The 21,628-nt window shown below is 47.1% G+C and overlaps 1 protein-coding gene across 2 annotated transcripts in view; it reads left to right on the forward strand.

Moving 5' to 3' along the window:
- The window catches only part of POLR3A (RNA polymerase III subunit A), a 184,766-nt gene that overhangs the window by 109,963 nt on the left and 53,175 nt on the right, over window positions 1-21,628 (forward strand). For both annotated transcript variants that reach the window (XM_044297675.1, XM_044297676.1), the window contains exons 16-20: window positions 4,267-4,431; window positions 10,031-10,203; window positions 10,427-10,538; window positions 11,069-11,187; window positions 11,646-11,783. In XM_044297675.1, coding sequence (XP_044153610.1) covers window positions 4,267-4,431; window positions 10,031-10,203; window positions 10,427-10,538; window positions 11,069-11,187; window positions 11,646-11,783 — 707 coding nt within the window. The remainder of the gene's footprint in view (window positions 1-4,266; window positions 4,432-10,030; window positions 10,204-10,426; window positions 10,539-11,068; window positions 11,188-11,645; window positions 11,784-21,628) is intronic.

A 21,628-nucleotide genomic window follows, 5' to 3' on the forward strand; every position in this document is an offset into this window, starting at 1 on the left:
CGGCCGGAGGAGGAGATCGCAGCTGGCCCTGTCAATCAACAGGACGAGGGGGTGTTTTTTTGCGGCGGCTACCAGCAAGTAGACGCCCTACTTGCTGGTAGAGACCTCATTTACATATTATAAAAGTTCGTTTTTAGAAGAAACTGCTGAAGGAAAGTAAGTAAGAGCATTATATTTTCATGTATCGCAGTATAAGGAATTTAACTAGCCCCCCCAAAAAATGACTTTAGTGGGGCGACAGAAGACCTTTAAGACAATCGCCTGACAAAAAAGAAATATGGCTCAGAAAATGGCAACATATAAACAAGTTTTTCTTTGTTTCAAAAATGTACTGTGTAAAACATAGGCGTATTAGGAATCACTGCATCTGTAACAACCTACTGTATAAAAATGTCACATGATTTACCCCATCAGGTGAACACTGTAAAAATAAAAACTGTACCAGAAGTCATTTTTTTTTTTTTTTGGTCACCTCACCTTACAAAATACGCAATATCGAGTGATCAAAATGTCATGTACCTCTAAATGGTACCAATGAAAATGTCACCTCATCCTGCAAAAAATGAGCCCCCACATAAGACAATCGTTCAAAAAATAAAAAAATTATGGCTTTCAGAATATGGTGATGCAAAACCATGAAAAAATGGTGAAACATGAAAAAACATATAAACTTGGTATCTTTGTAATCGTACTGAACATCAGAATAAAAATGTCATTTTTCTTGCATGGTGTACGCCACAACAACAAAACCCAAATGGCAATGACAGAATTGCTGCATTTCTTTATTTTGCTTCCAAAAAGCTAAATAAAGTTATCCAAAGGCTATATGTGCCTCAAAATCGCACACAAGTGTGTCTAAAGTCAGCTTGTGGCATCAAAGTGCTCAGTACACCCCTTACTAAATTCCTTCAGGAGTCTAGTTTCCAAAATGGTGTCCCTTTTTGGGAGTTCCCACTGTAGTGGTATCTCAGGTCTCTTAAAATAGAACATGGCACCCAATAACCATTTAAGCAAAATTTCTCCTCCAAAAAAACATATGGTTTGTGAACACTGCCATGTGCCCATAGAGCAGTTTACAGCCACACATGGGATGTTTCTGTAAACTGCAGAATCTGAGTAAAGCCTCGTTCACACCTTTCCATGACCATGCTCAAATCCGTGAGCAGGTGGTCAGTGATGCATTCGTGAAGCTATCCGTGTTGGGTTTGTGTGTTTTTTTGCTGTCTGTGTTGCATCAGAACAGCAGAATTTTTTTTCCCAAAAATATTTTCTTAATGATCTGTGCAACACTGATGTCATCCGTGGTTTTCACGGACTCAGACTATAATGGGCGTGATGTATCTGTGAACACAGACAAAATAGAGCATGCATCCATGCAAAAAAAACTGACCCACGGACCATGCTAAAATACTGATGTGAGTACACATATTAAAATGAATAGCTACATGTGCTGTACGTGTTCTCCGTCCGTGAAACACTGATGTGTGAATGAGGCTTAACGCCTCATTCACAGGTCTATTTTGGTCAGTGATTTCGCTCAGTTATTGAACCAAAACCAGGTGTGGAGCCTCCACAGAGACGTGTTTTTAGAGCCGCACCTGTTTTTGGCTCAAAATCACTGATTGAAATCACTGACCAGAACACAGATGTGTGAATGAGGCATAATACATATTGATATATCTGTAAAGAATAAATCAAGGCAACTGGACGTACTGTAGATTTCTTGAAAATGTTTCACTCGTTCTTCCAACGAGCTTTCTCAATTCTGAGTGATTGTACAAAAAATTCTGGGAATAAATATGTAACTGAATCCACATCTGGTAATTAGACCCAGCATTGGGTCAAAGGTTTTGATTCCATTATCCTAATTGGAGTCAGTAGGTGATAAAGACTTCCTAGAAAAAGGTGTCAGGTCTATCGAAAACCAACACACACAGACCAGTACCTGCTGTTTGATTCCCACCACCCTCTAGACCACAAACTGTGAGTCATCCAGACTCTACACCACCGGGCAGAGAAAATCCCCACTAGCACAGAGGCCAAGGCGAAGGAACTCAAACACCTCAGAGGGGCACTTAAAACTTGTGGGTATCCAGTTTGGGCCTTTGTCAAAACAGAAGTAAGGAGAAGAAAGACTACCAGTAAGGGCGAGAAGCATGACAGACGCAAGAATATGGTTATCCCATATATAGCTGGGGTGTCTGAGAAACTCAAAAGGATTTTTAATAAACATCACATTCCTGTTAGCTTTAAACCCAGCAACACATTGAGGCAACAACTGGTTCACCCCAAAGACCCAACGCCTAAACACAAGATGGACAACATTGTGTACGCAGTCCAGTGCAATGAGGAATGCTCAGAACTGTATATCGGCGAAACAAAACAACAACTACATCAGCGTATGGCCCAGCATAGAAGAGCCAAAACCTCTGGTCAAGATTCAGCCGTGTACATCTAAAAGGAACAGGTCACACCTTTGAAGACAGTCAAGTACGTGTTTTGGATAAGGAGGCCGATTGGTACAAACGAGGCGTGAAGGAGGCCATCTACGTAAAAATGGAGAAGCCAAGCTTGAATAGAGGTGGGGGGGTTAGACATCTATTGTCTGCCACGTAGAATGCTGTCCTGACACCTTTTTCTGGGAAGTCTTTATCACCTACTGACTCCAATTCGGATAATGGAATCAACACCTTTGACCCAATGCTGGGTCTAATTAGCAGATGTGGATTCAGTTACATATTTATTCCCAGAATTTTTTGTACAATCACTCAGAATTGAGAAAGCTCGTTGGAAGAACGAGTGAAACGTTTTCAAGAAATCTACAGTACGTCCAGTTGCCTTGATTTATTATTTACAGATATATACCATGACCTGGATAAATGAGAACCTTCACAGACAATACCTATTGATGTTTATTTTGTTAACACAAAAAATTGAATAACATAAAAAAATGAAATTTTCACCTCTGTTTTCCTTCAATTCTTGTGGAACACCTCAAGGGTTAACAAAGTTTGTAACATCAGTTTTGAATAATTTGTGGGGTGTAGTTTGCAAAAGGGGGCATTTACTGCTAACATGAAGTACAGTGTGTCACCAGAAAACAATCTCCGAATCGGTTAGGCTACTTTCACACTAGCGTTCGGGTGTCCGCTTGTGAGCTCCGTTTGAAGGGGCTCACAAGCGGCCCCGAACGCATCCGTCCAGCCCTAATGCATTCTGAGTGGACGCGGATCCGCTCAGAATGCATCAGTCTGGCAGCGTTCAGCCTCCGCTCAGCAAGCGGACACCTGAACGCTGCTTGCAGCGTTCGGGTGTCTGCCTGGCTGTGCGGAGGCAAGCGGATCCGTCCAGACTTACAATGTAAGTAAATGGGCACGGATCCGTTTGAATATGACACACTATGGCTCAATTTTCAAACGGATCCGTCCCCCATTGACTTTCAATGTAAAGTCTGGACGGATCCGTCTGAGGCTACTTTCACACTTAGAATTTTTTTTACAATATAATGCAGACTTATCCGTTCTGAACGGATCCACCGTCTGCATTATATGAGCGGATCCGTCTCAGACGGATCCGCTCTGAACGCAAGTGTGAAAGTAGCCTTAGATAAGTAAAACTATTCCAGGGTTACTACAGAAAGTGACACATGTCAGTTTTACAAAAATAGATGCGTGCAGGAAGGTGAGTATTGGCCTTGGATAGAAGGGGTTAATTTGTGTTCAAATTCACGTAGAAAGTGTAGTTTTAACCCCATTTTTTTTAAAAATAACCTGTGAACAAATGTCAAAGAAACTTCTGACTAAAAGTTAAAGGGGTTCCGCACTTTGTTTAAACTGATGATCTATCCTCTGGATAGATCATCAGCATCTGATCGCAGGGGTCCGACACCTGGGACACCCCGCCGTTCAGCTGTTTTGAGAAGGCAGAGGCGCTCCAGCAGCGCAGCGGCCTTCTCACTGTTTAGTGCAGCCCCAGTGACGTCACGACTAGTATCACTGGCCTGGGTGCGGCTAAGCTCCGTTTCCTTGAATGGAGTTTAGCCCCGCCCAGGCCAGTTGATACTAGTCGTGACGTCACTGGGCCAGCAGTAAACAGTGAGAAGGCTGTGGCGCTGCTGCCTTCTCAAACAGCTGATCGGCGGGGGTCCCGGGTGTCCGACCCCGCCGATCAGATGCTGATCTATCCAGAGGATAGATCATCAGTTTAAACAAAGTGCAGAACCCCTTTAAATTGTTTACTTTCCATGTTGTATGACTGTTTCCATAGATGTTACAATTCAGAACAGTGACCTGATGAGTGGTAGCATGGACAAGGGAACTTTGGGTTCTGGCTCGAAGAATAACATTTTCTATATCCTTCTGAGAGACTGGGGGCAAGTTGAGGCTGCTGATTCTATGTCACGCCTGGCAAGACTGGCACCGGTATACTTGTGTAAGTGCAATCTGTGACAGCGGCATGTAATCTACCCTTTTTATCTAATTGGTGAATAAAAAAAGCCTGCTTTATTATACAATATATGCTTCCCCTTTTAAAAAAGGGGATGTCTGGGTTCAGAGCTGAACCCGGACTTGCACACATTTCTCATCCGTATCATTGGGGGGGACACAGGAGTGTTGCAGGTCTGCTGTTGTGTTTTTTTTTTTTTTTCCTAGCAGGGGTTACCAGGGCATCCCCAAAGGAGGTCCAGAGGTTACCACAAAACCCCTGTATCCTGCCAGCGGTCAGATCACCACTGCCGTCCACCGCAAGTTTCCTCTGTCCCGGTGTAGCTTCCCTCCCCAAGGGATCGCACACCGATGGTGGTGATCCAGCTGGAGCCAGGGGGGCAGAAGATGCCGGACAGGTGAGTATAAAAAATAAAATAAAAAATAACTAAAGTGCTCCCCCCTTTCTGTTCCCCCATCCCCAAGTTACCTGGTCTCCATGAGGCTGTGTCCCTCCAGGGGATACTTACACCTGGGGCGTCCATTTTCCAGTGGCAGCATGTTGGGCTCTGTAGTAGTTCCGCAGCTGGCTGCCTCCTCGGCGGTATTTGCACCTGTGTTTTGGCGCCATTTGGCCAATGAAATGCGCATGTGGAATAGGGGGGGCTAACAAACATTGCTGCTTCCTGGCGGCGCGTCGACTCTGTGCGGGGTGTGCATGTCGGCAAGCGCGGGGGGGGGGGGGGGGGGGGGGGGGGGGGGGTCTTGTTGGCACTGAGGTGTAATTTTTGGGGTTGGGGCTTGTGTTCTACCCGCCCCCATGCCAACTTCCGGGGTTTGAACCACCTGGCTGGACGCTGGCGAGCTGGTCTTGCTGCTTGGAGGGACACAGGCTGGATAAGTGCTGTTTGTCTCTTCTTGCAGGACCTAACCTTCTCCTCTTCCTCGCTTAAGTATCAGGGTTGTCATTATGTCGAAGCCCAGACCCCAGGTCCCGAAGCACGGTCCCTTCGGTGCGTCATTTTGCCTATGCGTTGTCGTGCAAAACTTCCATCCCCTCAGACACCCTCTGCTTTGGGTGTGCTGCTCTGCCATCAAGTGGCTCGGCCCTGGTCCTGATGGTTCCTGCTGCCCAGCCTATGGTAGAACCGTAATGGGCGCGTTCCCTGTCTAGGGTGGTTCAGGATGTCTCCAATACCAACCAGGCCATTGTGGAAATATTGGGGTGTTTGTCGGCAAGACAGTCCTCTGGGCGCATGCCCATCATGGCTGTCCCGCAAAACAGGCCAGAACATCCTCCCCCAAAAGGATGTCTGTCTCCCATTTTCCCAGCCTCTGCTCCTCCTGCTAGAGAGTCTCACTCCAACATGTCCTCCGTGGAAGAGGCATGTTCTGAGGAGGGGGGGTCAGATAAGAATGTTTCGCCGGATGGTCAGTCGTCCAAACTATCCTTCATGGTGGACAATCTTATTACGGCGGTTATCGAGACGTTGCAGGTTGAGGATCCCGCAATGTCGTCTGCCATCTCGGGTTTTTCCTTTTAGAAGGTCCCGACGCTCGCACAAGTGTTTCCCCAACCACCAGGAATTTGATTCCTCTTTCCAAGGAGTGGACTTTTCCTGATGGACATTTTACCTTGCCAAAACGTTTGAATGTACTTTATCCTTTTCCGGAGGATTTAACCAAAAAATGGTCGTTCTCCCCTATAGTGGACCCGCTAGTTTCCCACTTGGCTAAGCATACTACCTTGCCAATGGCAGATGGGGCAGCTTTCTCTGATATCAGAGTTAAGAAGCTATAAGCGTTTGCAAAATCTGCCTTTGAGGCAGTGGGCACAGCACTGCAGCGGGTATTTCCCTCTACATGGGTGGGCAAAGCTATGGGGGAGTGGGCAAGTAATTTATGTCAGGGTCTCAACTCAGGGGGTCCCCGCGGGGGAACTTGCGGATATGGCCCTGCAGATCTCTCATGCCAGTGCGTATATTTGTGAAACATCTTTGGATGCGTCCAGGCTTATGGCTTGTTTGTCAGCCCCGTTGGTGGCTATTCCCCGTGCCCTATAGCTCTCCTGCTGGGAGGCAGATAATGCTTCAAAGCGGACCCTGATGGCCCTCCCCTTTTACCCGCAGCAGACTTTTTGGTAAACGCCTGGATGAGATAATTTCAGACTCTATAGGCGGTAAGAGCACGCATTTACCACAGAACAGGGGGCGGTCTAGTAGGTAAAAAAAAAGCAGAAGCCCCAAGGGGCGTCCGACAAGTTGGCCACGGATCAAAAAACGCAAACCTTTCTTCAAGCCTTGCCCTTCCTGGCATTCCTGTCAACAGGGCTCCAAGTCCTTTAATCATAAGAATTTTGCTGCATGACGGGTGGCTCCCGGCACCCTCCGTTTAGGTGGGCGGCCGTGTTCATTTGTTTCAGCATGTCTGGCTGGCTCACGTCTTGGATGCGTGGATGAGGGAGGTCATTACAGAGGGCTATAAGTTGGAATTCAGTCCTCCCCTCAGTCTTGTCTTTTTCAGTTGTCTCCTCTGACCTCTCCCTCAGCCGCAGATTCTTTTTCAGGCTATTTGCTTGCTGCTGCAGCAGGGGGTGATTGTTCTGGTGCCATTTTCAGGGGTTTTGCTCTTTCCCAAAAAAGATTGGACCGTCCCGTTCTGGACCTCCAAAGCATCCAACCCTTTCATTTGCATCCGCAGCTTCCGGATGGAGTCCCTGAGGTCGATCATTTCGTCCATGGAACCGGGGGAGTACATGTCCTCAATAGGCATCAAGGATGCTTATCTTCATGTACCAATCTGTGTCAGTCATCAGAGATTTCTGCGGTTCGCAGTGGGTCCGTTTCACATCCAGTTTGTAGCCCTCCCGTTTGGCCTGGCCATAGCTCTCCGGGTCTTTACGAAGGTTCTGGCTGCAGTCATGGCCCTGCTACATGCCGGGGGGATCGTAGCGATTCCTTAATTAGACGACATCCTGGTGAAGGGGCCGTCATTCCGGGTGACGACGGACAGCCTGAGCATAGTTCTGGACACTCTGGAGCGCTTCGGATGGATCTTGAGCAGGCAGAAGTCTTGTCTTTATCCATCTTAGTTGGTTGACTTATCTGGGCATGGTGCTTAACACATTTCAGGCCAAGGTGTTACCTCCCAAGAAGCTAGCCGATCTGTCTGCAGTTTCCCCCCTTGTTGCGGCCAGCTTCGGTTCCCATTAATTGCTGCATGCGGGCTCTGGGGCACATGGTCTCTGCCTTCGAAGCAGTTCCCTATGCTCAGTTTCATACCAGAGCGATTCAGCGAACCATTCTGTCCACTTGGGACCGCTCTCCAGCCTCCTTGGATCGGACCATGTATCGCCTTGCCCCGGTTTGCCGGGCCCTCAGATGGTGGTTGGTCTTTCCGATGTTGAAGTCTGGCCGCTCGTTCCCTCCTCTCTGCGTGTTAACGGACGCAAGCCTCAGGGGTTGGGGGGGAGGGGGGATGTTGGAAAATCTTTCTATTCAAGGAGTAGGGTCAGGAGAAGAACGCTCCCTTCCAATCAATGTTCTGGAGTTGAGGGCAATTCGGCTCTCTGTGGAATTGGTGCAACCATCTCAGGGGTTGTCCGGTTCTGGTTCAGTCTGACCACTCCATGGAGGTGGAGTACCTCAATCACTAGGGCGGTGCTGATTCTCAGCTTGGCGGAGAAACATGTTCCACCACAATAGGCAGTTCACATCCCTGGCGTCGACAACTGGATTGCAGAATTCCTCAGCCAGGAGCCGGCTCTTCACCCGCAGGTCTTTCGAGCCAGTCTTCTCCATTTGAAACTTTGCAGCAGGTGTCGCTTCGCTTTCTGTCTTGCAAGGTGGCGTTTTTGGGGCAGTCATGTCCATCTGCAGGGTATCTGAACTCGCGGCTCTTTCATGTTGGTCGCCTTTCCTGACCCTCCATCAGGATAAGGTGGTCCTTCGCCCGGGGAAGTCCGTCCTTCCAAAGGTGGTGTCGGCATTCCATCTGAATGAGGAGATTCTCCCTTTTTGTCCAGGCCTGTCTCATCCTCTGGAGCAGTCGCTCCATAACCTGGATTTGGTACGAGCCGTTCACATCACTCTGTCCCAGACATCATCTTTTCGGCAGACTGATTCCCAGTTTGGGATTCCTGAGGGGCTGAGACGAGGGCTGGCAGCATCGAAGACTTCCATTTCCCGATGGATTAGTTTGGCCATTGTGGAAGCGTACCGCGTTAATGTCTTTGCCCCCACAATTCCGGGTGACTGCTCATTTGGTTAGGGCAGTGGGGGCCTCGTGGGCGGTGCATCATGGGGCTTCGGTGCTTCAGGTGTGCAAGCTGGCTACCTGGTCGTCTTTGCATACTTTTTTCAAGTTTTAGAGGGTGCACACTTTTGCGTCTGCTGATTCTTCTCTGCAGCGTAGAGTTTTGCAGATGGGGGTTCTCTCACGGGGGTTCTCTTGGGGACTGCACTGTAACGTATCATGGTCAAGCCTGTGTCCCCCAATGATACGGATTTTTGTACGTACCGTAAAATCTGTTTCTCTTCCGTTTATTGGGGGACACATCTCCCACCCATTCTTTTGTTTTAGGGTCCTTTTTGGGGCTGTGTGGTTCTGTTGTTGTTTGTTTTTTTTTTTTTTTTTTTTCTTTTACACATGATCAAGCCTGTCCCCCCCCCCCCCCCCCCCAATGAACGTGAGAGAAACAGATTTTACGTTAAGTACAAAAATCTAGTTTTTCACCCATGCAGCCCCCTGATATGAGCATTGGAGCATTTCATGCTCTGATGTTTTCCTTTGCCCTGCGCTGAATCGCGAAGGGTAAAGGCTTTTTAAGATGACTTATCGGGCTCTCCACAGGGACTGCACTAAAGCCTGCCCCTCAGAATCGGTGACATCGTCCGAATACACTGCTGGGCGGAAGCCACCGCCTAGCAGTGTGAAAATATAAACAAGAAAAATCCTTGGCCTGCACAATCTTGCGCAGGGCAAGGGAGAGCATCGCTCCAATGCTTATATCAGGGGGCATGTCTGTCTGTGAAAAACTCAAGTATGTCCAGATTTTGCTCTGAACCCGGACAACCCCTTTAATGTTGAACTGTACAAGGGGGCAGGCTTGGTGATGGGACATGAATGTCTAACTGTTAATAATGTATCTAATTTTATTTTATGCAGCTTAGTACCTTTTAGTACTGTAAGCCTAAGGACCTGTTCCCATGACATTTGTGCATCCTGTTAGGATTAATTTATTGTCTTTCGACCATGCATTGTAATAATTGTGCTATCCTAGCCTTAAAGGAGGTTTTCTGACCACTGGAACACGCAGAATCCCAAGCACAGATGTCCCCTGTGTATCGGCAGTGCATATGTGTGACCTCTGCTCTATTCACTTCAAAGGAATTGACAGCACTCAGCTATTTCTTAGTCTGATAGAAATGAATAGATGTGGCAGTCATGTATGTGCACCACTCCAGTCACACAGAGGAGTCAGGGACCCTCGGAATTGGTGGGAGTTCCAGTGGTCCGACTCCAGGGCTATCGTGTGGATAGGTGATAAATGTTTTTTGTGAGAAAATGTCTTAAAAATGTACTTCATATTCTTGTCCCTGATTCAGCAAACAGAGGTTTCTCCATTGGCATTGGAGATGTCACTCCAGGACAAGGTCTACTGAAGGCCAAACAGGATCTTTTAGATGCTGGGTACAAGAAATGTGATGAGTACATTGAAGCTTTAAACACTGGAAAGCTGCAACAGCAACCTGGGTGTAGTGCAGAGGAGACATTGGAGGTTGGTCCTATATAAACATACATACATACATCTAACATTATTATTATTTTTCCATCAAACTTGTATTTTAAGTAAATTACACATGCAGTTGTGCTTATTTATATAATTTTTTCCAGTTAAAAAAATGATAAACTGAGATTATTTAGAAGTGTTAATGGTATATCATTCAACAATCTGTAGAATTAAAAACTGTTATCTCTCTGTCCTGTTATCGTCTCACAAGGCCTTGATCTTGCGTGAGCTGTCAGTGATCAGAGACCACGCTGGCAGTGCCTGTCTAAGAGAACTGGACAAGAGCAACAGCCCCCTCATCATGGCTTTGTGTGGCTCCAAAGGTAAGTCATGTGTCAAAGATTAAGACCAGCTTTGATTGCTATGACTTAATAAGTTGTCATCAATTGGACTTGTTACCACAATCATTCAAGCGGTTTCCACAGGATAGGAGTCCACAAGCGCTGCCAAGTAAACAGTGAGATAGGAGCGGTGCTACACATGTGTGCCCTCCACTCTATTCACTTCTATGGGATTACCAAGTACAGCCCTCACAGTAGTCCCACAGTAGTAAATGGAGCTGAGGACGCACATGAACAGCACTGCTCCATTCTCATTGGGCAGTTCGGCAGCACTTGCGGACCCCTGTTCTCGTGATTGTTGGGGGTCCCAGCAGTCGGACCCCCATCAATCAATTAACTATCCCCTCTCCTGTGCATAAGGGATGTTTGTGGCACCAGCCTTTTAATGGTTTCTAGTAAGGTATACTATGATCTGGCTGAATGAAACCGCTTTGTATCATACACTTGCAGCGTACACAGGAAGAACATTTCAGTCTTGTCCTATTCCATTTAAATCATTTAACTTTGTTTAGGTTCATTTATTAACATCTCCCAGATGATTGCCTGTGTGGGTCAGCAGGCTATCAGTGGGTTTCGTGTTCCTGATGGCTTTGAGAACCGATCCCTTCCTCATTTTGAAAAACATTCAAAGGTGAGTTTACAAATGTTTTGCTAAGTACTTTCTTATGTTTGATTTATTTATGTATTTGATTTATTTAAAAAATAGGATCTAAAAATTGTCAGGGTCCTTGACTTTTATAAGGAGACATACTCCTCCCCTGGACTTTATTTAGGCTGTGTTGACATAGTGACTTCTGTCTTTTATGGAAGCACCAAGTGCTGTATTGGATCTGTTGTCCGAGTCCGTAGGTTTGACATAAATTAATAGTGTGGCATGCTAATTATGATGAAAGCTGTGATGGAGCCTCTGATGCAGATGTGAACACAGATGAAGTTGCTTGAAGTTTGGAAACATGTTTGCTCCATAGGTTACATCAGTTTTATTACTTATCTGCATTCTCATTTTAGAAGTGCTTGGAAAAAAACATCAATTTATTTTTCTGCATCAAAATTGAATTGTTAAACTACATTCTTAATACATATTTACAGCTACCAGCAGCCAAGGGATTTGTGGCGAACAGCTTTTATTCTGGACTGACTCCTACAGAATTCTTCTTCCACACCATGGCTGGACGTGAAGGTCTGGTAGACACAGCTGTTAAAACAGCAGAGACTGGTTATATGCAGGTATGGCATACATACTGTAGTGGTGTACATGTAATATTTCATTTCCTGCTACATCTATCACTTCATTTGGTGCTTTAATATCTTTTGCCAGCATTTTTATTTGAAGCTCTTTAACAGAGCTTGTGATTTGGCAACGTTTAGTGGCAATAGCATTTGAAATTGTGAACACTAGCACCACATGTCAGGAGTTGAGATGCAGTCAGGCTGTGGTGCCTGGGGGAGCCTAAACTCACATAGTTAAGAGGGTAATAGTTTCAATACAAACGCTAACAATTCCCGTAATCGTGTACTGTAAATGTATATGTAGTGAGTGAGCAGTTGTGCTACAAAAGCTCATTCAGTGCTTGTAAAATGTTTTATGCGAACAAATCAATTATTGAATTGTGGTAATGTAAAGGAGTGATGTAAAAACAGACATGTTTTCTCGCTCATATCATTGGGGGACACAGGACCGTGGGTATAGCTTGCTGCTGCCACTAGGAGGCGACACTAGGCTGAAAGCTGTTAGCTCCTCCCCTGCAGGCTATACCCCCTCCAGCCTGGAGAGAGCATTTCAGTTTGTAGCTTGCAGACCTCCCTTAGCAGGGTGGCTCTTTTGGAAATTTTATTTTTATTTTATTAGGTTCATGGGGCACAATCTGTCTCCCTGGGAGGCTAGCAGGTGTCGGTTGTCCCACTGCCTCCCCTGCTTCCCACCAGCAATAGGGCCACCTACTCACCAGCCCCATACTGCCCGGACCCCTGATGCCTTCTGCCAGCGGTCGTTGGTTGGCCCTGCTGGGACGACATCTAAGGGCGCAGTCCACAGAAGACAGGTGAGTATTACTCCCCTCTCCTCACCCCTGTCTGCTGGGTAGCGATCTCCCTACCTGCGTCCTCAGATCCTCACCGGTGGTGGTCGGCTGCAGCGGCTCTGCTACTACAAGGAGAGCGGTCCGATCTCTCCCTCTTCAGCGCTCTTCCTCCCCACTCCACTTCTTAAGTCTCCAGGGATCTACTGAGGCAACATGTCCGGCGCTATATTAAACCTTTCCCGTCTCATGGCGGCTCCTAGCATGCAAGCGGGGAGGGGGGCGTGGCGTCTTCCCGGACATTTCCTCAGTCACTCCAGAAGACCTCTCCAGCGCTCCCTTGCCACAAGGACACAGGACCTGGGACTTCTAATGGTAGGAGATCGCTACCCCCTCCAGCATAGAGAAGCCACACAATGTCAGACCCAGCCAAGACCCCTCCCCAGGCACCCTGCAGGACCACTTATTATGCCTGCACTTCGTGTTCTGTTAAATTCCCTTGTGCCCAGTCACTCTCTCTATGCTCTGCATGTCAGGCAGCCCCACAGAGCCATCCATCCATATTGTCACAACCCACAGGAGTTCAAGACCCCTCTGGCTGTGGAGAACCTGACTGGGCAAGGTCCCTGTCCCGGGCAGTAGAAGACCTCTCCAAAGTCTCCCATTCCACCCTTTTATTACTGGGTCGTTTGGTAAAGAGATCACCCACAGTGCAGCCCTCACCTTCGCAAGGCGCACAAACTAGGAGCAGGCCTACTAGCAAGCGTCCCAGATCAGGTCGTCATTCCTCTTCTGACTCCTCTGCATCCCCTCCCCCTCCCGGTTCCCGATCTCAAACATCCTCCATTTTAGGTGACGCACTAGCAGATGGTGAGATTGCATATTCAGATACAGAGATGGACCTGGAGCAGTCTTCCCAGATTGCGTCTATGGTAGTCTGATTTCAGCTATCCGGGACACTTTCCAAGTTCAGGAGGAACTCCCCTCCATCAGCCACCAGGCAGTGTCGTTTTTGCGTCCAAAGCAGACCCTAAGTCCTTCCCTGTACACGACGACTTTTCCGTTGTCGCAAAGGCTTGGGACCAGCCAGGTTTGCGCTTCATTGTCCCAAAGCGGTTAGACTTGCTCTACCCTTTTCCAATTGATTGTGTGGAAAAATGGGCTTCACCTCCGAATGATATTATTTCGGAAGAAACGGGGAAAAAGCACCCATTTACCGCAACCCAAAGCATAGCGTTCCTTTCGTCCTAGGGTCACATCTTCCCGTTATCAGTCCTTTCGTAGGTTTGCGGGCACTCGTCCGGCGGCCCCACCTTCATCTAGGCCACCCAGTGAAAAGGCCCATTCTTCAAACCCCAGCCAGCATGGTGTCCGCGAGCGCAACAGCCTCGTTCCGCTCCCGGGAAACAGACCTCAGCATGAAGGTGCGGCCCCACCCTTACAGGTGGGGGATCGTCTCCTTCTTTTTCAGGAAATGTGGTGAACTCCTATATCGGATGCTCGGGCACGAGAGGTAGTGACATCAGGTCACTATCAGAATTCAAATCTATCCCACCCAAACGTTTTTTCCTCTCCCAGCCGCCCAAGCATCCAGGTCGGACGGCTGCTTTCTTCCAAGCAGTCCAGTCCCTTCTCATACGAGGTGTGATAATTCCGGTCCTCTTACACTAAAGATTTAAGGGTTTCTATGCAAACCTTTTCATAGTACCCAAAAAGGAAGGAGATGTTCGCCCAGTGCTGGACCTCAACATAGTGAATCGCTTCCTCCGCATTCAACGGTTCAAGATGGAGTCATTCCGCTCCGTGACTGCCTCTTTGGTACAGGGAGAACTCATGGAATCGATAGACATCCAAGACTCCTACTTACACGTTCCCATCGCACCCTCTCATCAACGTTTTCTTTGTTTTGCTATTCATTCATGTCACTACCAGTTTGTCGCCCTGCTGTTCGGCCTAGTGACAGCTCTGAGTGTGTTCACAAAGGTGCTTGCCCCCCTCCTGGGTCTCCTGTGCTCCAGGGGCATCACTCTCCTCCCGTATCTAGACGATATCTTGATCAAAGCATCTATGGTCTCCCAATGTGAGGAGAGTCTTCAGATCACTTTGAGCACCCTGTCCCGCTTCGGGTGGATAGTCAATCGACAGAAATCCTGCTTATCTCCCACCACACATCAGGTTTCTGGGCATGATACTAGACTCAGGTGCAGTCGTTGTACGCCTGACATTGGACAAGAGCGTGGACGTTCAGAGATCTATACGCATATTACTCTAACGCCGCAATACGTCTATCCGCAATTGCATGCGGGTGCTGGGCATGATGGTGGCCTCCTTCAAGGCCATTCCCTTCACTCAATTTCACACAAGGTGTTTTCAACAAGCCATTTTGTCATCTTGGGACAAATCCCCGGATTCTTTGGATCGCCGGATTTGACTGTCCCTCCAAACGCGTACTGCCCTCGGTTTGGTGGACAGAGTCTGTGCATCTGTTGGTGGGGAAATCCTTCCTTCCAGTGATAAGGACGATCATTACAACAGACGCCAGCCTTTGCGGTTTGGGCGGAGTTCTCGCCACACGGACTGTCCAGGGTGTTTGGTCTCCATCGGAGTCCAAACTTCCCATCAACATACTGGAACTCGGGGCCATTTATCTCTCCCTTGTCCATTGGACTCCGCTTCTGCAGGGTCGTCCGATCAGGGTGCAGTCGGACAATGCCACAGCTATGGCCTATATCAACCACCAAGGAGGGACTCGCAGCCTTCCGGTGATGCAGGAGTCTGCGAAGATTTTGCAGTGGGCGGAGTCTTTCTCAGCCGGACAACAGTGGACCCGGGGAAGTGGTCTCTCCATCCAGAGGTGTTCGAGGCCATCTGTCTCAGGTGGGGACGTCGGGAAGTGGACGTGATGGTGTCCAGGTTCAATCACAAGCTCCCGTGCTTCCTCTTTCGCGCAAGGAATCCAGCAGCACACGGCATCAACGCTCTCGTGGCGCCTTGAGACAGCTTCGCATTTCTTTACGTGTTCCCACCGTTACCACTTCTACCTCGGATCCTACGCAGAATCGGGAAGGAAGGCATCAAGACGATCCTGATCGCCCCAGACTGGCCTCGACGAGCTTGGTACTCAGAACTCATTCTTCTGCTAGGAGATGCTCCGTGGCCTCTGCCAATCAGAACTGATCTACTCTCCCAGGGCCCAGTCTTCCATCAGAGTTTAGATACGCAGGTGGGTTTCATGTCTGACAAATCTACTTTGGTGAATCTTAGACGCCTTTTTCTTAATACTCAGAGAAGAGTTGAGTCTGTCGGAGGTCGAGCCGTTCTTTCATTGGACGCGGCTAAAGCCTTTGATAGCTCCATTCAACACTATCTTTGGGAGGTGTTGCGGGTCATGGGATTTGGGAGGACCTTTATCTCCTGGGTTCAATTGTTATACAACGGCCCCTCGGCTAGGATATGGGCGAATGGGGGAACATCTGAGTCATTCAGATTGGGAAGAAGGACCCGTCAGGGATGCCCACTTTTCCCCCCTTCTGTTTGCTATTGCAATTGAGCCACTGGCCTGCCTGTTGCGCTCATCTGATAAGATTGTAGGGTTTCCCTGTGGGTCTTGGGAGGAGAGAGTGTCCCTTTACGCTGATGACATGTTAAAGACTGTTCCACATTACCTAAGTAAATTAAGTCCTGTCATGGCACTTATACGGGAATTTGTTGATCGGTCTGGGCTCCGTATCAACTGGGACAAATCCATTCTCTTACCGCTAGATGATTCTGCTGTGACTCTCGTCCCCAAATCCTGTCCATTGCAAATTGCGCATCAGGTCAAGTATCTGGGGATAATAGTTACAGCGAATCCTAACAGTTATATTAAACCTAATATACAGCCGCTCTTAATCACAATGTTGGATAAAATTAAGGCGTGGTGCAAGTTGCCGCTATCTGAAGTCGGGAGGAGTAACCTTCTTAAAATGATTCTCATGCCTAAGCTAATGTATCTTATTACATAACTCCCCGGTATGGATTCCTCGCAGGATATTCATAAAAATTGATAGGTTATTAAGGGATCTGATTTGGCACCATGAAAAAGCACGGATTAGACTGGACACTGCAGAGAGGAAAAGAGGAGGGAGGGCTAGCAGTAACGAATGCATGGCTTTATTACATTTCGGCGCAGTTGCAACAGTTGAGGGGATGGGGGAGGACTCCTGTAGACATTGCCTCAGCCACATTGGTGGCACACATTATTGGTCACGATTCTCCAGTGGTCTTGTTGGAAAATAGTGGAATTGTTGGTAAGCTGTCGGGACATCCCACACTTTCCATGATACACAAAGTTTGGCAGAAATGTCGGGCGTTATCAGTGAAAGGGTTTACGTAGTTCTCCCCTAGCTGGAGGAATCCGCATCTTCCTGAACTTTTCTAATTGGATGGCTTTTCACCATGGGAGCGCAAAGGAGTGAGGTATCTACGTCAACTACAGAGTGCTGATGGTTTTAAGTCCTTTGAACAGTTGAGAACATAATTCGGTCTCCCACGCACGGCCTTCTATCAATTTCTGCAATTACGGCATGCCTTTCAGACACAGGCTAAATCTGTATCATTGAAATGCACTACGGTTCCGTTGTTTCAGCAACTTCTTACTAATAGTTCCTCGAGCGGTCTAATATCTTCTACCTACAGGAACTTATATGTGAAGTCGATGAAACAAGGGGTTTTAGCAGTTAAATCTAAATGGGAAAGAGAGGTTGGGCTGATTTCAGAGGTTGGGCCGATTTCAGAAAAGCAGTGGAAGTCGCTCTTAGCGCTCGGTCCACAATTGTCAGTTTGTGAGGGGCAGCGTATGTCCCAGTTGTTTTTATTGCACCGGGTGTATAGGACGCCAGAGTTTATGTGCCAGATTGGTGTTCGGGAGGATGCGTATTGTCCTAGATGTGGCATGAGCCCTGCTTCCTTGTTGCACATGTTCTGGGATTTGTGCGGAGCTCCGGAATTTCTGGTCCTCTGTTCTGGCCTTAATAAGAAGGTGCATTTAATATCACGAGGCCGCCTGGTCCGAGAACTTGTATAGTAGGAATATTAGACGTAAAAAATCGGCATCAGCGTCTGGGAGTGAAGCGTCTGCTATTCCAGGCTAGGAAACTAATAGCCAGATTCTGGCTTAGACCTCAACTACTGTCTAGGGGAGAATTCCTCAGTAGGATGTCAGATATAATACGCTTAGAAAAAGGTGTATATGTTAAAAGACTATGTGTAATGAAGTTTAACAAAATATGGGATAATTGGGAGAAATTTAGGATACAGTGCCCGGATTAGCCTCTCTTCTTAGTTGAATTATGGGAAGGTAGAGACACTGCCCCTGTTTTTGTGTGCGTTCTTTTTCCTTTCGCTTAATTAGCTATGGATGTATGAAAGTGTTCAGTCCTACGTAGGATGGGTGTAAAGTGGAATGTTAAACAGATAGAAGTACACTACTGGCTATGCTTTGGTTGGATGTCTTCAGTTCCGGAACGGAACGTTTTTTGGCCGCAGCAAATAGCACAGCATGCTGCGCTTTTTGCTCCGGCCAAAAATCCGGAACACTTGCCGCAAGGCCGGATCCGGAATGAATGCCCATTGAAAGGCATTGATCCGGATCCGGCCTTAAGCTAAACATCGTTTCGGCGCATTGCCGGATGCGACGTTTAGCTTTTTCTCAATGGTTACCATGGCTGCCGGGACGCTAAAGTCCTGGCAGCCATGGTAAAGTGTAGTGGGGAGCAGCATACTTACCATCCGTGCGGCTCCCGGGGCGCTCCAGAGTGACGTCAGGGCGCCCCACGCACATGGATGACGTGATCGCATGGCACGTCATCCATGCGCATGGGGCGCTCTGACGTCATTCTGGAGCGCCCCGGGAGCCGCACGGACTGTAAGTATACCGCTCCCCTGCTCCTACTATGGCAACCAGGACTTTAATAGCGTCCTGGCTGCCATAGTAACACTGAACGCATTTTGAAGACGGATCCGTCTTCAAATGCTTTCAGTACACTTGCGTTTTTCCGGATCCGGCGTGTAATTCCGGCAAGTGGAGTACACGCCGGAACCGGACAACGCAAGTGTGAAAGAGGCCTAACTTAATATTTAAGGACCTGCAAACTGCTAAAACCTGTGATTAGTTGGTATAGCAACTTGAAGTAGGACCTGTGAGCTTCTATTGGCTAATAAGGGACTTGTGACCGTGTAAATGGCAGTTTGGATCTAAGTGAAAGGCTTGCTGGCTTCTATTTGCTAATGCAGGTCATTTTTTTGGAATATCTCAGGATCGGTACGTCCTAGAGACCCGAGACCCTGGTCTAAAACCTTCCTGGACACCTGATGTACCTGTTTGCTAAATTTGGTGAAGATTGGTCCAGTCGTTTGGTCGCTCATAAAGAACGTCTAGACAGACAAACTCATTTTTATACATATAAGAGATTACAGATCTTTTGGCAATCATTGACAGACTAACACATGTATTCATGCCTAGCGCTAACAAACTAGCAAATAAAATAACAAAAAAATTAAATAATTTCTTAGGAATGAAAAAAAAATTGCAATACTGTTATTGTCTTTGTATGTTGTCACTTTTGTGACATTCTTTGTGGCAGAAATAACATAACTTTACTTAGGTCAGTATGCAATAAAACCTTTTTTACATCGTCCATCCCAAGACCTATAAAAATGTTTCTACCGAGCTGTGTGAGGGCTTAATTTTTGCAGGACGACTTGTAGTTTTCATTGGTAACCTTTTGAGGTACATATCACATTTTGATCACTTTTCAGTCCATTTTTTTTTTTTGTGGCGGATAAGCGAAAAACAGTAATTCTGCCATTTTGTTTCACCATGTTAGATAAAGGTCATTACAGATGCGGCCACTACAAAATATGTTGAGTGTTAATTATTTGTAAAAAAAAAAATTTCATTGAATAGTATTTTGTTAAAGAAAAAATGTGTGTTATCACTAATCATGCGATTCTCATCAGCGTGCAATACTGCTTTCCTAATGAGACCAAAACACAAGTTGGTTTCATGAAAAGATTCTCTCACCCCCCTGCACAAGAGAGATTTATTCAAGTTACATTCACTTAAATAGCAGACATCACATCACAAAAGGGGTGTTCCTTAAGAAAAGACTATTGGCTTTTTTTACTAAATAGGAGTAGTTTGCTAATTTTATCCCTAAGTTTCAGTGGCACATTTAAAAATGGCAACCTAACTCCCCCCTCCCCCAGTGACTTTAAGACAAAGAAATGCACACGAGGCTCACACATCTGGTTTACTACAGAATGTGTGTATTATAATATATATATTTTTTTAACTGGGAGATTATCTTTTTAAAAACTTTATTTAACTCTGTCCCACAAAGGAACTCTGACATGCGAACCTCCGAGCACTTCTATAATACACTGCACAACTGATGTAATCCCAGGAGATGGTCAAATGCTTTTTCAATATACAATTAGAGTAAAGTTAGAGGAAGGGAATGTTAGGGAGACCAGTGGATAATGAAAATCTTCCGTACATTATCAGGGCCTTCCCTACCAGGTATAAAACCCACCTGGTCATCCCCAATGAAGTCTGAGAGCAAAATCTCATCTGACCAGTATGGACGTGAAAATTGTAGCGTCTAGATTAATTAACAAGAGAGGCTGGTTAATTGGATGGTAAAAGGGGGCTCCTATTAGGCTTTGAGATTGTTGAAACCTTGGTCTTCCAAAATTCACTAGGCATGGTATTGCTTTCTAGAGCTGCGATACGGATGTGAGATGTGAGGATTGTAGAGAACTTCTTATAATAGGCTGCTGTATACCCGTCCGGGCCTGGTGCTTTACCCAGTTTAAGTCACTTCTGCGAAACTCTGCAGCAGTGTTCGCATGTTCGGCCACCGGCCCGCATTCTGGAATCCTTGACTTCCGGGTTGCGGCAGTGGGAGGAAGCCAACGCTGCAGACCGGAAAGGGGGGGGGGTCGGCATGCCCACGCCGAGGAGAAAAGTCCAGCCAGCTCACTGCCATGCCGAGTAGGAGAAGTTCCTCCATTATGGCTGGATTGGCTTTAGGAACAGGAGCAGGCTCGGCACGCTGAAACTACCCCACGGTGGGGTAAGAGGGGTTGTACCCCGGCATGTTTTTTATAGTATATACTCATGGGTTCATGTTTTGTGCTTAGGTGTCTAAGGAGTCTTCCAGGAAGACCTCCAGAGCAAAAGAAAGTGCATGTGCTGTGTGTAAAAAGAAGCTACCTTCTGTCTGGGCAAAACCCCTATGCCAAGTGTGTATAAGCAAGTTAATGAAGGAGGAGGCTCCGTCCCTGATGGGCAGCATTAAACAGGTGATCCGTGAAGGAGTTGGTTAGCTGTTTAATTAAAATCCGCCCCAGTACCTTGGTGGCTGCAGCTAAAGATTCCCCCTCCAGTGACAGTGATGTACTTTCTGGTTTGGAAGGAGAAGAATGGGCTGTTTCACACGAGCGGAAGCCGTGCGTGACATCTGCTGCGTGAATGACAGCCAAGACCCGCTGCAGACAGAAGAAGCATGGAGCATTAACATGATTGATAATGCTCCGTGCCTCTCTGTGATCTCTTTACTACAAAATCACGGTGACAACTCCAGGACTGTGGCTGGCTGTGACGCTCTCTGCTGTGATTGGACAGCTCACAGCCAGGGAGAAGGAGATTCCCGTTGAGAGACAGGGCAGTCTCCTCCTCCCTGTACCGATGCAAAAATTAGCATACAGGGCGGGAGAATATCACGGGAGCCACATCGGGCGAACGGAGCGGTGCCCAGAAAAAATAGTAATTGCTATTAGATCCCTGCTGTATGCCCTACATACCCTGATACTTGGTTTATAAAGTCTGGACCCAGTTAGCTGAACATCCTTGAGTTAAGCAGTATCCAAGTTGTCCCGGTCTGTAAAAGTAGAGTTCCCCCCTGGAATTTAAACTTGGTCCCCTCAGCTCACACTTCTGATCCTTTTGAGCCTCTTAAGTTCTCCCCAAAAATGCTCTCCCTTAAAATTGCATTCCTTCTGGCCATTACC

The sequence above is a fragment of the Bufo gargarizans genome, chromosome 6, assembly GCF_014858855.1.
Source record: "Bufo gargarizans isolate SCDJY-AF-19 chromosome 6, ASM1485885v1, whole genome shotgun sequence".
NCBI classification, from domain to species: Eukaryota; Metazoa; Chordata; class Amphibia; order Anura; family Bufonidae; genus Bufo; species Bufo gargarizans.